The following is a 12,159-nucleotide window of genomic DNA, read 5'->3' as shown; positions in this document are numbered from 1 at the left end:
CAAAGGGAAGATGATTGAAGAGATAGCTTGTTGGTGATTCTTAAGTTCAAGGTTGAAATCACAGAGGATCTTTATGGAGTTAATGTAGTAGTGGAGCCCAAGACAGAGTTACATTTCTGAAAGATGGATCTCTTCAGAATGGCAATTGGGGGAGGCGGTTCACTAATACTATCTAGAGCATACAATGAGAATACACGTCAAAAACCATGTGAGTCGCTGTTGTCCGAATTTAAGTTCAAACTACACAACTGGCTCTGGATCATGGTGAAATCTGAGCAATATGATTGCTCAAGTACTCTTCACAATTGCTAGCAAAACCTAGTATGTTTGATATTGGTGTAGAACCATGTATGAAGGAGAAAATTGAGACCACTCATTTAAGCTATAATTGCCCTGATGAAATTCCGCCTATGTAGAAGAAAACAAGTTGGCTATTCTGTGTATCAAGAAGAATGAACATCTTGAATAAATAAAGGATTTTATATTGTTGAACAATACTCCGGCTCTTTACATTAAACGTAGAGTATCAGCGAGGACTGAACAAATATTATATTTAATGGGTGAAATTTAATTTTGCTTATTCACATTTGCATTGCATAAAATGAGAATACATTGATGGAGATGGTGCTAAATAATAACAGGACATGTAAAATGTACACTAAGTAAAAAGAAATATAGCAAGAGAAGAGATGTAGTACTAGTGAACAAACACAATGCTTTTATGAACCTTAAAAGAGTAAATTAAGAACGAGCAGATTCTGGAAACAAATTCCAGCACTTAGATGCTGCAACTGAACAAGTTCTATTCTCCAACTAACCAATGTGCTGGTAGTCACCAACTAGAGGCATGCTTGGCCTTTGAGAGCTTCTTGAACAGATGCTGAGTGTAAGACAGTGATGACACTGAAGTGGACTCTGGTGTTAGAATATTACTCCTCCTCAGGGAAAGCCTCTTTGTTAGATAATATATGTACAAAAGGTTGAGTCCATATGGGAGGCTTTGGGGACACCTTTGGAAAACCAAAGATTTAGGCTAGACACGTTCTTGGAGACGCACCTGGTGGGGTGGAGCATTCCCAGTGCAAACCTATCTCTGAGCATGGGAGTTCATTCTGCAACAGTGAGTTAATAAATATACTGAATGCATATACTGAACGTAACTCCAGTGAATGACACAGTATGAAAATGCCAGATCATTGATGCAGATATATTTGGAGAGATGCAGATGAATGAAATAAATAATCAGGTTTCTGACATTACAGACATAACCACTGTTGCTTAGCAGAACCTGCACGCTTTAAAACTATTAGCATAGGCATAAAAAGAAACATGAGAACCAAAGGCAGAGCAACAGGTAACAAAAATCTCTTAACTCAAAGGTCACCCAACAAGAGGTCCAAAATACAGTGCTAGGTGTATGAAAACAAGTCTGATCCCCTTGTATGAAGTAGAGTGACGAATTTGGGGAAGTCACTGGCCACGTGCAGGTTGCGGCCCATGTTTGAGAGGGGCTAAAAGATCACCCAAAATTCTAAAACTGGAAATTTACTGCAGAACTGTTTCAGTGTCCTCTTGAAACAATTAAACATCCAGTTACTCTAAAGAGAGGTGAACAATGGTGAAAGACTACCTCACGTTATTCTTGGTGATTCAGTGAGAGACATATACATCAGTGAGAATAAGAGATTACATTATTTCCTTTCTCTGAGTCTGCATGATTTGGTAGGAGTGTCATGTGTATATCAATGAGTGAGAGAAAACCAATAAGTTCAGTCCTTTGCTTCCATGGAATTCTGTGTGAGTGATATGAATGCATCGTATGCCACAGTGTGAGTTTAATGAATGGGTTGTGAAGAAGAACTTAAGTCACTATCACATACCGTGTTTTTTAGGAGTATGTCTATCTTCTCCTCTTCTGGAGAGTTTCTGTCCACCTTACACCGGTACACCATGAGCTGATGTCGATCCTTCAGATCTTTGTATGTCTATTGGGAAAAACACGCATAGTTAACTATGGCTCTAAACGTCTAAATCAAAGAAAGAATAAGGACTCTTGTCATATACACAACATTAAATAGTCTTCCCTAAAAACTTGGTACCTGCTGATGGTAATTCTGTCACTTATTAGCATGCAACCAAGAAAATACAACAGGATAGAAAGAGCCATGTATTGGACTTCATTGGCTCCTGTTGGCGGACTAGTTATCTTACAGACCAGCTGCATTATCTTTCAAGCCATTACAACTGGTGCCTGGTACACCATACTGTCTATGGTGGCTCTCAACACACCTTCACCTAGGACACCATCAATGGAGACCAAGAAGTGCAAAAAACAAAACAAAAAAAAACAGAGAACAAATCTTCTCCATCTACGCACCCAGGATCTGGCACAGTAACATTTGTATTCCCTCATCCTTTAAAGGGATTTCTTTGATTTCTATGATCTGTATTGTCATGCATTAGATAACAGAAGGTGATTGTGTTCTTTACTTTACTCTATATTTTATTAAAGAATGAGACAATGCCAATTATTCCATCCTGCGCTGAATTATGGAATGAAACCAGTCTGATTCCATTAAAAAGATTTTGACAGGAGATAACTAAAATTAGTTTACACCGCATTGGGATTATCAAAGGAGACTGCACTGATTACTTTATCCTGCATGGGATTTCAGAAGGTGATGAACTGGTTGTTTAAATATGTTACTTTACCATGCCTTCAATTATAAAATAGAAGACTGGTTATTTTGTCCATAGTTAGATTATAAAAGGAAATTAGTCAGATCTCTGAATTCGGCATGAGCTTGTAGAATGAGATTACTCTGATATTTTACTGTGTATTAAAAGAAAGAAAAATATAGAATTACATAGGCCTACTGTTGTAAAGATCATGTCTTACAGTGCGGAGCCCTTTTCATTTCAGTTTGAAAACATATTATTGAACACTCTGCAAGTGATGAATCGCTGTTTTATCAAATGCATGTTTCTGGCATGTGCTTTTATACTAGCGGGTAACAAATATAACATGCCAGATCCTGCAAAAACTAAATTCAGTAATTATTTAGCAATTGTTTAGTTTAGAAATTATCCCAGGAATGTCATAAATGTTATGACTATTTCCTTTCATACTTCTATTAGTTTAACTATTTTATTTCACTTGCTTTTAGGCTTCATTATTTTAGTTTTAAATTCTTAAACACAAAGAGGACAGCTTCCATTTTAGCTGCAGTTTCCATTTTAGTTGGTCTGTCTAGCTTTGGCCCAGTCATTGCATGTAGTTGTCGTTATCCTCCACAGAACTTGTAAAAGTGTCAAATCATCCAAATAATGGCTTTGAAAACACCTAAGGAGATTTAATCTAATACGAGTTCCCTAAACATGAGCTAAAGTTGGCGCAAATGATAAGGGTCTTTTTACAGAATTCACATACTTTTCTTTTCTTGACCAGTGGCCTGCCTATCTTTGACCTGCATACTGCATGTCATTGTCTTTCTAGGAACCTGTGAAGGTGTCAAATCATCCAACCAAAGACATATATAAAAACACCTAATGCAACATCAGCCTGAGACAAGTGCATTGTTATCTTTATTTCAAGGTCAGATAACAGCAATAACATAAACAATGTTGTCTGAATTGAAGTATTTGTTTATACTACGGTGTCTTAAGATGAATGATGGATAGATTATGTCAGAAATTCTTCAAGTAAGATACAATCAGTGACTGATACTATAAAGTCCTTTTGAGTGACAGAAACGTCACCCAGGTTGCAGATCCAGATAAGCACACCATGACTGGAGAAGCCAAAAGCCACCTTGACTAGGGAAGCCTCCATCAATATTCTCTGAGGCTCTGCGTAACACTTTGCCTTCATTAACTGGTGCCAAGATTGTGTTCTCGCACAAGCACAAACTCCTTGCCTTGTCCTTGAAATAGCTGGCAAGCTATTGTATACAGACAACAAATCATGTTGTCCAGCACCACCTCTGAAATTCAGGCTTTTTATTTAGTCATCTGCTAGAACAAGTACAGTACTTAGAGACCACACAGTGAAGGTGTTATGGTAAAAATTGTGATGTTATGTTTTTTCCATTTTCACTGTTATTGAAAAACTTAGCTGCTTTTAATTCTTATCTTCTGTTACGTTACCAATATAGTGTGCACCAGATCCCAGAGTTTTAAAAATAACTACCTTAAAATAAATATTTTTAAATGCATGTTCTGTTTCTAGTGATCCTGAGTGTGTAAACATTAATGAATGATCACTTGGATTACCACTGCTCCCTGTTAGTAACCCAAAAGCATTGACACCACTTCAACTATGTATTAGGTGGGGTCCGGCAAAGCTACAATAACCTGTCGTTCACATTCAATCATTGGTGCATTGAAATAAGTTCACTTGTGTCACCTGTGGGAGTGAAAACAAACTTTATAGAGCTAAGCCAGTCTTAGTTTACACATCACTACCTTGGAGTACAAGAGATTAGTGTGATTGCTTCAGTCCACATTGAAAAAGTATGAGGGAATATTTGATTATTTCGCCTTGCAATTAATTCTATGTCAGGACCGGAGGCGAGGATTATGCTTTCCTTTCTCCACTTTATTGAACAGCAGCCAAGAACAAACGATAACTACAACTCCCATGATAACTTGGGAAAATGGAGTACAGTTACAACAAATAAAAAACAGGCATTTAGTCCAATCAAGAATAGGCAGTCCATAACGTAGTCCTTCCTTGATCTATCCTCCTCCTCTTTCCTCGCTGCTCGCAGCCGAGTTAAGTCACCATTTTTTCTTGTTGTCGATAGTTATTCAAATTGTATTGTATTTTTTACTGTTTCCTATTTTATCGTGAATATATTTGTTTATCTTACTCACGGGAGCGTTTTTCACCCCTTCACGAGCGTTAACTGCTGTGCACTGTTGGGGACTTCCCGACGACTGCCAGAGGGCGCTCGTCGGGAAGGTTTCCCTTAGCAACGGATGCGCTGAGGGAGATGTGTCTTTTCACTTTACTTCAGCGCGAAGCGAGGTTTTTCTCCTCAGCGCGTTCATCTCATTGTTTAGTTGTCCATGCCTGGAGAGAGACGCCCTTCCTTATGGGGTCTGTATTACTATAATATTAGAACTAAAAAAGGCTCTGATGCCCCGTTGATTCACCGGAGTCTGTATCTATCAATTCAATTTAATTAAATGTAACCCTTTGGATTAAATCTATTGCCTTTTTCATGGGACACACTCCCAGGCAAGCAATTAATATTGCTTTTTTACCCCTCTAGATTATTACTGTGCACTGGGGTGTAGTGTCCCTGGCTTTAGCCCTCCCTTACTTCGAGTGTATAACACTCTTCAATTTATAAGCTGACACCCAGCTATACATTATTCCTCTAGTACTGCTCTAAATATTGTATTATTTTTAGTATTTTCCATATTTCTAATATGGATCTTAATGAGGAGGAGGAATTATTTGATGCTGTGGACGCCTCCGTTCATAGGGCCGTTTCTGAAGCAATTGGTCCCCTCGAGGACAGATTATCTAAAAAAAATAGCGCGCGAATGTGCAAAATTCTCAACCTCTACTGTTTTCCCTTCAGCCCCTCCAGCCTCCAGCGATACTTTCACAGACACACCTCCTGCTAAGCGTCCTGGTGAATTAGGTATCAACGTAGATCTTTTTCATAAGGTCAGGAATTCCCTAACTTCCCCCCCTCACCCCCCTTTTTCCTTAGATTCCTCAAGGCCCCAGTGATTCTTCTGGGGACCAGGAAACGGATGCCAGTCCATCCAGACCTTGGCTTCCTTCTGGTTCGCAGCCTGCTCCTGCAGTCTCAGACATGTTGGACCCAGATGACATTATCCACCCCAGGTCGTCTGAATGGGCACCATCTGACAAAGTGGCATCTTATGTAGCAGGACACATCAGGAAACCACTAGAAAAAGATTCTCGTAATTGCCTACGAGCGGAATGTCCTCGATCTTCTTTGGCAGACAAGGTAGCCATCACTCCGGAGTTAAACCCCAGGATGTCTACTTTCCTTCAAAAATGTATAAAGGATCTTAAGAAAGGAATTGACAGGTCTTGGAGGGCATGTCAGGATAAACTTCTTGATGTCTTGGGCCCTTTAACAAAGATACTTGACATGGCTGAAGACACTAAGGGGGTCATTCCTACCCTGGCGGTCCGAGACCGCCAGGGTAGGGGACGGAGGAAGCACCGCCAACAGGCTGGCGGTGCTTCTGGGGCTATTCTGACCGCGGCGGTAAAGCCGCGGTCAGAAAAGGGAAGCCGGCGGTTTCCCGCCGGTTTCCCGCTGCCCCTGTGAATCCTCCACGGCGGCGCTGCAAGCAGCGCCGCCATGGGGATTCTGACCCCCTTCCCGCCAGCCTGGTTCTGGCGGTTTTCACCGCCAGAACCAGGCTGGCGGGAACGGGTGTCGTGGGGCCCCTGCAGTGCCCATGCCCTAACAGGGCCCCACATTGATTTTCAGTGTCTGCTTGGCAGACATTGAAAATCGCGACGGGTGCATCTGCACCCGTCGCACACCAGCAACTCCGCCGGCTCCATTCGGAGCCGGCTTCCTCGTTGCTGGTGCTTTCCCGCTGGGCGCCCGCCAGCCCAGCGGGAAAGTCAGAATGACCGCCGCGGTCTTTTGACTGCGGTACGGTCCCAAAGTAGGAATGAGGGCCTAAATCTTCTGGTACATTAATTTCTCCCAAGGTCCTTTCAGGCTGGGCACAGCGTGCTATAATTTTTTTGGGAAACGCTAACTGTGCTCTTTCCACCGAACGCCGTCGTTCTTTGTTAGTTAAGGTGGACCCAAAGTTAGGAGATCTGGCCGATTCTGAAGCGGGTCCTGTAGCTCAAGGAGGTTTGTTTGAAGAACCCTCCATAAAAGAGTTAGGGAAGTTTGTGAATACTTTCAATTCCCTGAACAAAGCACGTTCCTCAATGAAGAAGGTTTTTCCCACTCAAATTTTCCATGGGGCCGGTCGAGGCAGGGGCCGCTCGTCCGGCCCTGTACAATCAACCAACTCCTTCAGAGGACCAGGCAGGCACAGTTCCAAGACCAGAACCACTTTGCCAACTTCTACCCAACCAGGGCCAGACGCTTCAGACATCGTGGTGGTAGAGGATCTACATCAACATCCTCTTACGGTAAGTGTTATCCCTTCTTCCCTTTTAAAAGTAGGGGGTCGTTTGGCAAATTTTATACTAGAATGGAAGCAAATTACACAGGATGCATGGGTCTTACAGACAATACAAGGTTTCCATATAGAATTTGTAGGAACTCCCAAGCAGTTTTCCCATCCTAATCCCCTGGTGTTTTCCTCGCAAGACGCCGTTTTGGTGGACACAGAGATTACAGCTTTGTTGGACAAACAAGCTATCTGTCTGACAATTCCGCATCCTCGAGGGTTCATAAGCAATATCTTCCTCGTGGAGAAAACAGATGGTGGTCGACGACCGGTCATCAATCTAAAAGAGCTCAACGTGTGGCTTGTTTATCGCCACTTCAAAATGGAAGGGATCCACCTTCTTCTGGATGTTTTGCGCCCTCTAGATTGGATGCCTCGTCTCGATTTAAAAGACGCCTATCTCACCATTCCTATCTTCCCACCTCACAGGCGTTTTCTTAAATTTTTCTGGGGAAATTAAACATTCGAGTTCACTATCCTTCCGTTCGGACTTTCCTCAGCTCCATGGTGCTTCACCAAGGTTCCCAAACTGGTAGTGGAACACCTCAGAGCTCAGGGAATTCGACGAATTGTTCATCTCGATGACATTTTGCTACTAGCCTAATGTCTCAAACAACTTTCTGTCCATCTGCAGGTAACACTCAACTTGTTACAAGGCCTGGGGTTTATCATAAACAAAGCAAAGTCCCTTTTAACCCCTTCTCAAAGAGTGGTCTTTTTAGGCTTCACTATTGATTTGGTGTCTGCCACTCTAAGTCTCCCATCTCGCAAAATGATGAAAATACGTCAAGAATTACATCGCACTCTGGTCAAACAGAAGGTCTCCCTGCGTCAAATTGCCCGCCTCATAGGACTTCTTTCTTCCTCCATACAGGCGATATTCCCGGGCCCGCCGCATTACCGAGCTCTTCAACGTCTCAAAGGCCTAACGTATTCTCCAAAAGTGACCCTTTCACAGGAGGCGTTAGAGGAAATTCATTGGTCGCTTTCACATATGGAAGCCTGGAACTGCAGAGCTATTTTCGGTTCCGCTCCAGATTTGGTCATAGAGTCAGACGCCAGCAGACTAGGCTGGGGTGCGCGATGCTGGGATTTCTCCACCAGGGGAACCTGGTCCTTAGAGGAGCAAAATTTGCATATAAATTGTATCGAACTTCTAGCTGGTTCATTTGCAGTCAAATGCTGGACCAAAGACTCTATCCAATCGTGCGTCCTCTTGAAGATGGACAATATTTCTGCGGTCCGGTAAATCATCTGGGTGCCACTTGGTCCAAAACACTTTCCAATCGGGCGTCCAGTTTTTGGGAGTACTGCCTGGAACACCAGGTTTCTGTGACAGCACAATACCTCCCGGGAAGCCAGAATCAAGTTGCAGACTTTCATTCCCGACACCTCAAAGTCTCCAGTCTATGGAAACTTCATCCAGAAGTGTTTTCTTATCTGTCCCAACTTAGGGGGCCGTTTTCAGTCTATCTTTTTGCCTCCAGACTGGACCATCAACTTCCCAGGTTCTTCAGTTGGAGACCAGACGCGTTATCAACTGTCACGGATGCATTCCTTCAGGACTGGAGTCAAGAGAAAGCTTACGCTTTCCCTCCCTTTGCTATGATTACTCGAACATCTGCCCAAGTGCGTCGCCAGTTGGCGTCCATAATGCTGATAACTCCAATCTGGAGGTCTCAGGTGTGGTTTCCAGTTCTTTCGGAACTTTCTTGGGATTCTCCAATCCGACTCCCCCTGTTTCCCTCGCTTCTTCGCAGTCTGGACGGTACGCCTCATCAAATGGTTATAGAAGGTTCCATGTCCTTGATTGTGTGGCGGATTTCTGGGGACGATGGTCGGTCCCGGGACTTTCGCAACAAGCTGAGGAGCTACTTTCCAAAGCATGGGCCACCAGCACCTGTAAACGTTATAAATCGATGTGGGGAAGGTGGACCCATTGGTGTTTGTGAAGGAGTGATAATCCAGTGGAAACAGATATAGTTCATGTTCTTAATTTCCTTGCTGACCTTGCTTCCAAAGGTCTTGCATATCATTCTATTAATTCTTACTGATCTGCTATTTCAGCAGGACATGTTTTGGTGGATGGTTTTCCTGTAGGAGAACATAAACTGGTGTGTCGTCTTCTCCGGGGCATAAGACTTTCTTTACCTCCGGAACCCCGATACTCTTCCCTTTGGGATGTTAATCAAGTTTTGAATCTCTTCCTATCTTGGCAACATAACCACTATCTTTCCAGGAAAGAACTCTCAGCTAAGTTAGCCATGCTGCTTTGTTTGGTATCTTGTAGAAGAGTTTCTGATGTCTGTGCTCTGGATATTTCTCACAGATCCTTTTCCCCTTCAGGAGTCTCGTTTACAGTAAGTAGACGTACAAAAACAAATACCAGAATTATCTCTTATCCGTCTTTCCCAGATGCCCCAAAACTGTGCGTGGTTCGATGCCTTAAAGCATACGAGGACATGTCCTCAGAACTCCGTCCTCCTGGTGAAAATCAGCTCCTTATTGCATTGCGTAAACCTCACAGAGCTGTTTCCTCTCCTACCATTGCTCGCTGGGTTCGTTGGGTCATGCAAGAAGCGGGCCTTAATCTTTCCCTTTTTGGTGCACATTCTGCTCGTGGAGCTATGGTCTCCAAAGCATTCAACTTAGGTGCTTGTTTGTAGGATATCATGGATGCAGCAGACTGGTCCTCGGACTCTACCTTCAAGAGGTTCTATTTCAAACCAGTCTTAAATATTGCTCAATTGGTTGTAAACAAGCTTTAAACTAGCATAATCCTCTCCTCCGGTCCTGACATAGAATGAAAAATTTCCTAGCTATCGTAACGGAAAGTTTAAATTCTACTAAGGGCTCGGAGGTGAGGATTATCCCACCCTGCTCACCTTATAATACTGCAATTTTAAGTGATCCCTCCCCGTACCTAGTAAGTAAAATTTTGAATCTTGTTTTTCTCACTTGTAATGTTTTATGAATATGTTGGGTTTATCTAAAACAAAAAAAACAACAACAAAAAAGCAAAGAGAGATCATCAAAGCTAGTTCTCTTTTAATCTGTTTCATTCTTTCTGGGATCTGACACAGCAAAACAGGATACTTCATGATGGTTCTTGACGTGCTCGCGCTTCGAAAGAGGAGGAGGAGAGATCAAGGAAAGACTACGTTATGGACTGCCTATTCCTGATTGGACTAAATGCCTGTTTTTTATTTGTTGTGACTGTACTCTATTTTCCCAAGTTATCATGGGAGTTGTAGCTATCGTTTGTTCTTAGCTGCTGTTCAATAAAGTGGAGAAAGAAAGCATAATCCTCGCCTCCGAATTCTTAATAGAATTGAAACTTTCCGTTACGATAGCTAGGAAATCTTTCATTACACTTCATTACAGTATCCCACACTACAGTGAATATGGCTCTCAGAGGAAACAGAGAGACTGAGGGGGCCTTCTTGGCACAGGTCGCTCTTGGTTTTGCTCTGGAGACCATCTGCCCTTCTCTAGGTGCTCCAGATGCTGGAAATGCACATCGCAAATCCATGTAGGATTGGTTTCTAAATATATCCGAAGCACCAGTAAAACAAATGGAAACCTCTTGTGCATACCCCAATATATTCTTTAGGAAAAACATCTGGATCCCTGTTGGTGACAAGAAAAATTCTTATCAAGAACTCCGACTAGCGGTTGAGTCCGCTCAGATAGTATTCACCTACCTCAGCATTTTAGGTCACCAATGATGAAGTGTGCCACAATCCAATTCTTGTTGGATTCCTGCAAGTAAAGTAGGGTAAGTGGAATACCACTCCCCTAGTTGCACTTGTGTCATAAAAAGTAATGGCTCACTAAAGTTGTCACACATGACATGGGACTACTTGGCAACGTGGACACACTCTAACATTTCAGTTACATTCATGCATATAGAATACTTGCATTGAATTTAAGTGTTGTCATACCCAGTTTAAGAGAAACCTAGGGGAAACAGGGGCTACAGGGCCCCAAACGGGGAGTTTAGGGTCATTTGCCCCTGGTATCCTGGGGTCAGTTCTACAATGGCTCTATAAATTGTGCCAAATCCAACCTTTCCCGCACAAGACTTTCACAACTGTGAGGGAGAACTGTCAAAAGCTACTCAGGGAAGTAGTGTGGGGTCAACGGCTCAGAATTCAAAGTCAACCAGCAATCACAATAGTATGTCCATCCTGTGCTTATCTTTTATGTAAAGGAAAGAACTTTGTATCCAATAGCAAAACTCAATAATACTCAATTTCATGACAATGTAATACAGGTTTGTAATCCAAGTTGCGTTTAAAAGTAAAAGGCTACACTGGCTGATGTCCTTTATCCCCACTAGGTTGGAATTCTATGTCTACTGTCCCCAACACACTACGGGGGTCATTCTGACCCTGGCGGTCGGTGACCGCCAGGGTCACCGACCACGGGAGCACTGCCAACAGGCTGGCGGTGCTCCGTCGAGCATTCTGACCGCGGCGGTTTAGCCGCGGTCAGAAACGGAAAGTCGCCGGTCTCCCGCCGACTTTCCGCTGCTCGGGAGAATCCTCCATGGCGGCGGAGCGCGCTCCGCCGCCATGGGGATTCTGACACCCCCTACCGCCATCCTGTTCCTGGCGGAACAGGATGGCGGTAGGGGGGTGCCGCGGGGCCCCTGGGGGCCCCTGCAGTGCCCATGCCAATGGCATGGGCACTGCAGGGGCCCCCGTAAGAGGGCCCCACAAAGTATTTCAGTGTCTGCAACACTGCAGCCGTCGCACCTTCCCATTCGGAGCCGGCGTCCTCGTGGGAAGGTAGATTTGCCCTGGGCTGGCGGGCGGCCTTTTGGCGGCCGCCCGCCAGCCCAGGGCAAATCTCAAAATACCCTCAGCGGTCTTGCGTCCGCGGAGCGGTATTTTGTCGGGGGAAGACTGGCGGGCGGCCTCCGCCGCCCGCCAGTCTCAGAATCACCCCCTACGTCTTAGG

At 43.8% G+C, this 12,159-nt stretch overlaps 1 protein-coding gene across 3 annotated transcripts in view; it reads right to left on the bottom strand.

Moving 5' to 3' along the window:
- VIPAS39 (VPS33B interacting protein, apical-basolateral polarity regulator, spe-39 homolog) overlaps window positions 1-12,159 on the bottom strand; it is a 299,691-nt gene that overhangs the window by 6,270 nt on the left and 281,262 nt on the right. For all 3 annotated transcript variants that reach the window (XM_069208408.1, XM_069208409.1, XM_069208407.1), the window contains one exon: window positions 1,881-1,985. In XM_069208408.1, coding sequence (XP_069064509.1) covers window positions 1,881-1,985 — 105 coding nt within the window. The remainder of the gene's footprint in view (window positions 1-1,880; window positions 1,986-12,159) is intronic.

The sequence above is a fragment of the Pleurodeles waltl genome, chromosome 9 (assembly GCF_031143425.1).
Source record: "Pleurodeles waltl isolate 20211129_DDA chromosome 9, aPleWal1.hap1.20221129, whole genome shotgun sequence".
In the NCBI taxonomy this organism is placed as follows: Eukaryota; Metazoa; Chordata; class Amphibia; order Caudata; family Salamandridae; genus Pleurodeles; species Pleurodeles waltl.
The sequence above is the reverse complement of the archived record's forward strand: the minus strand, read 5'-3'. Positions and strand labels throughout refer to the sequence as shown.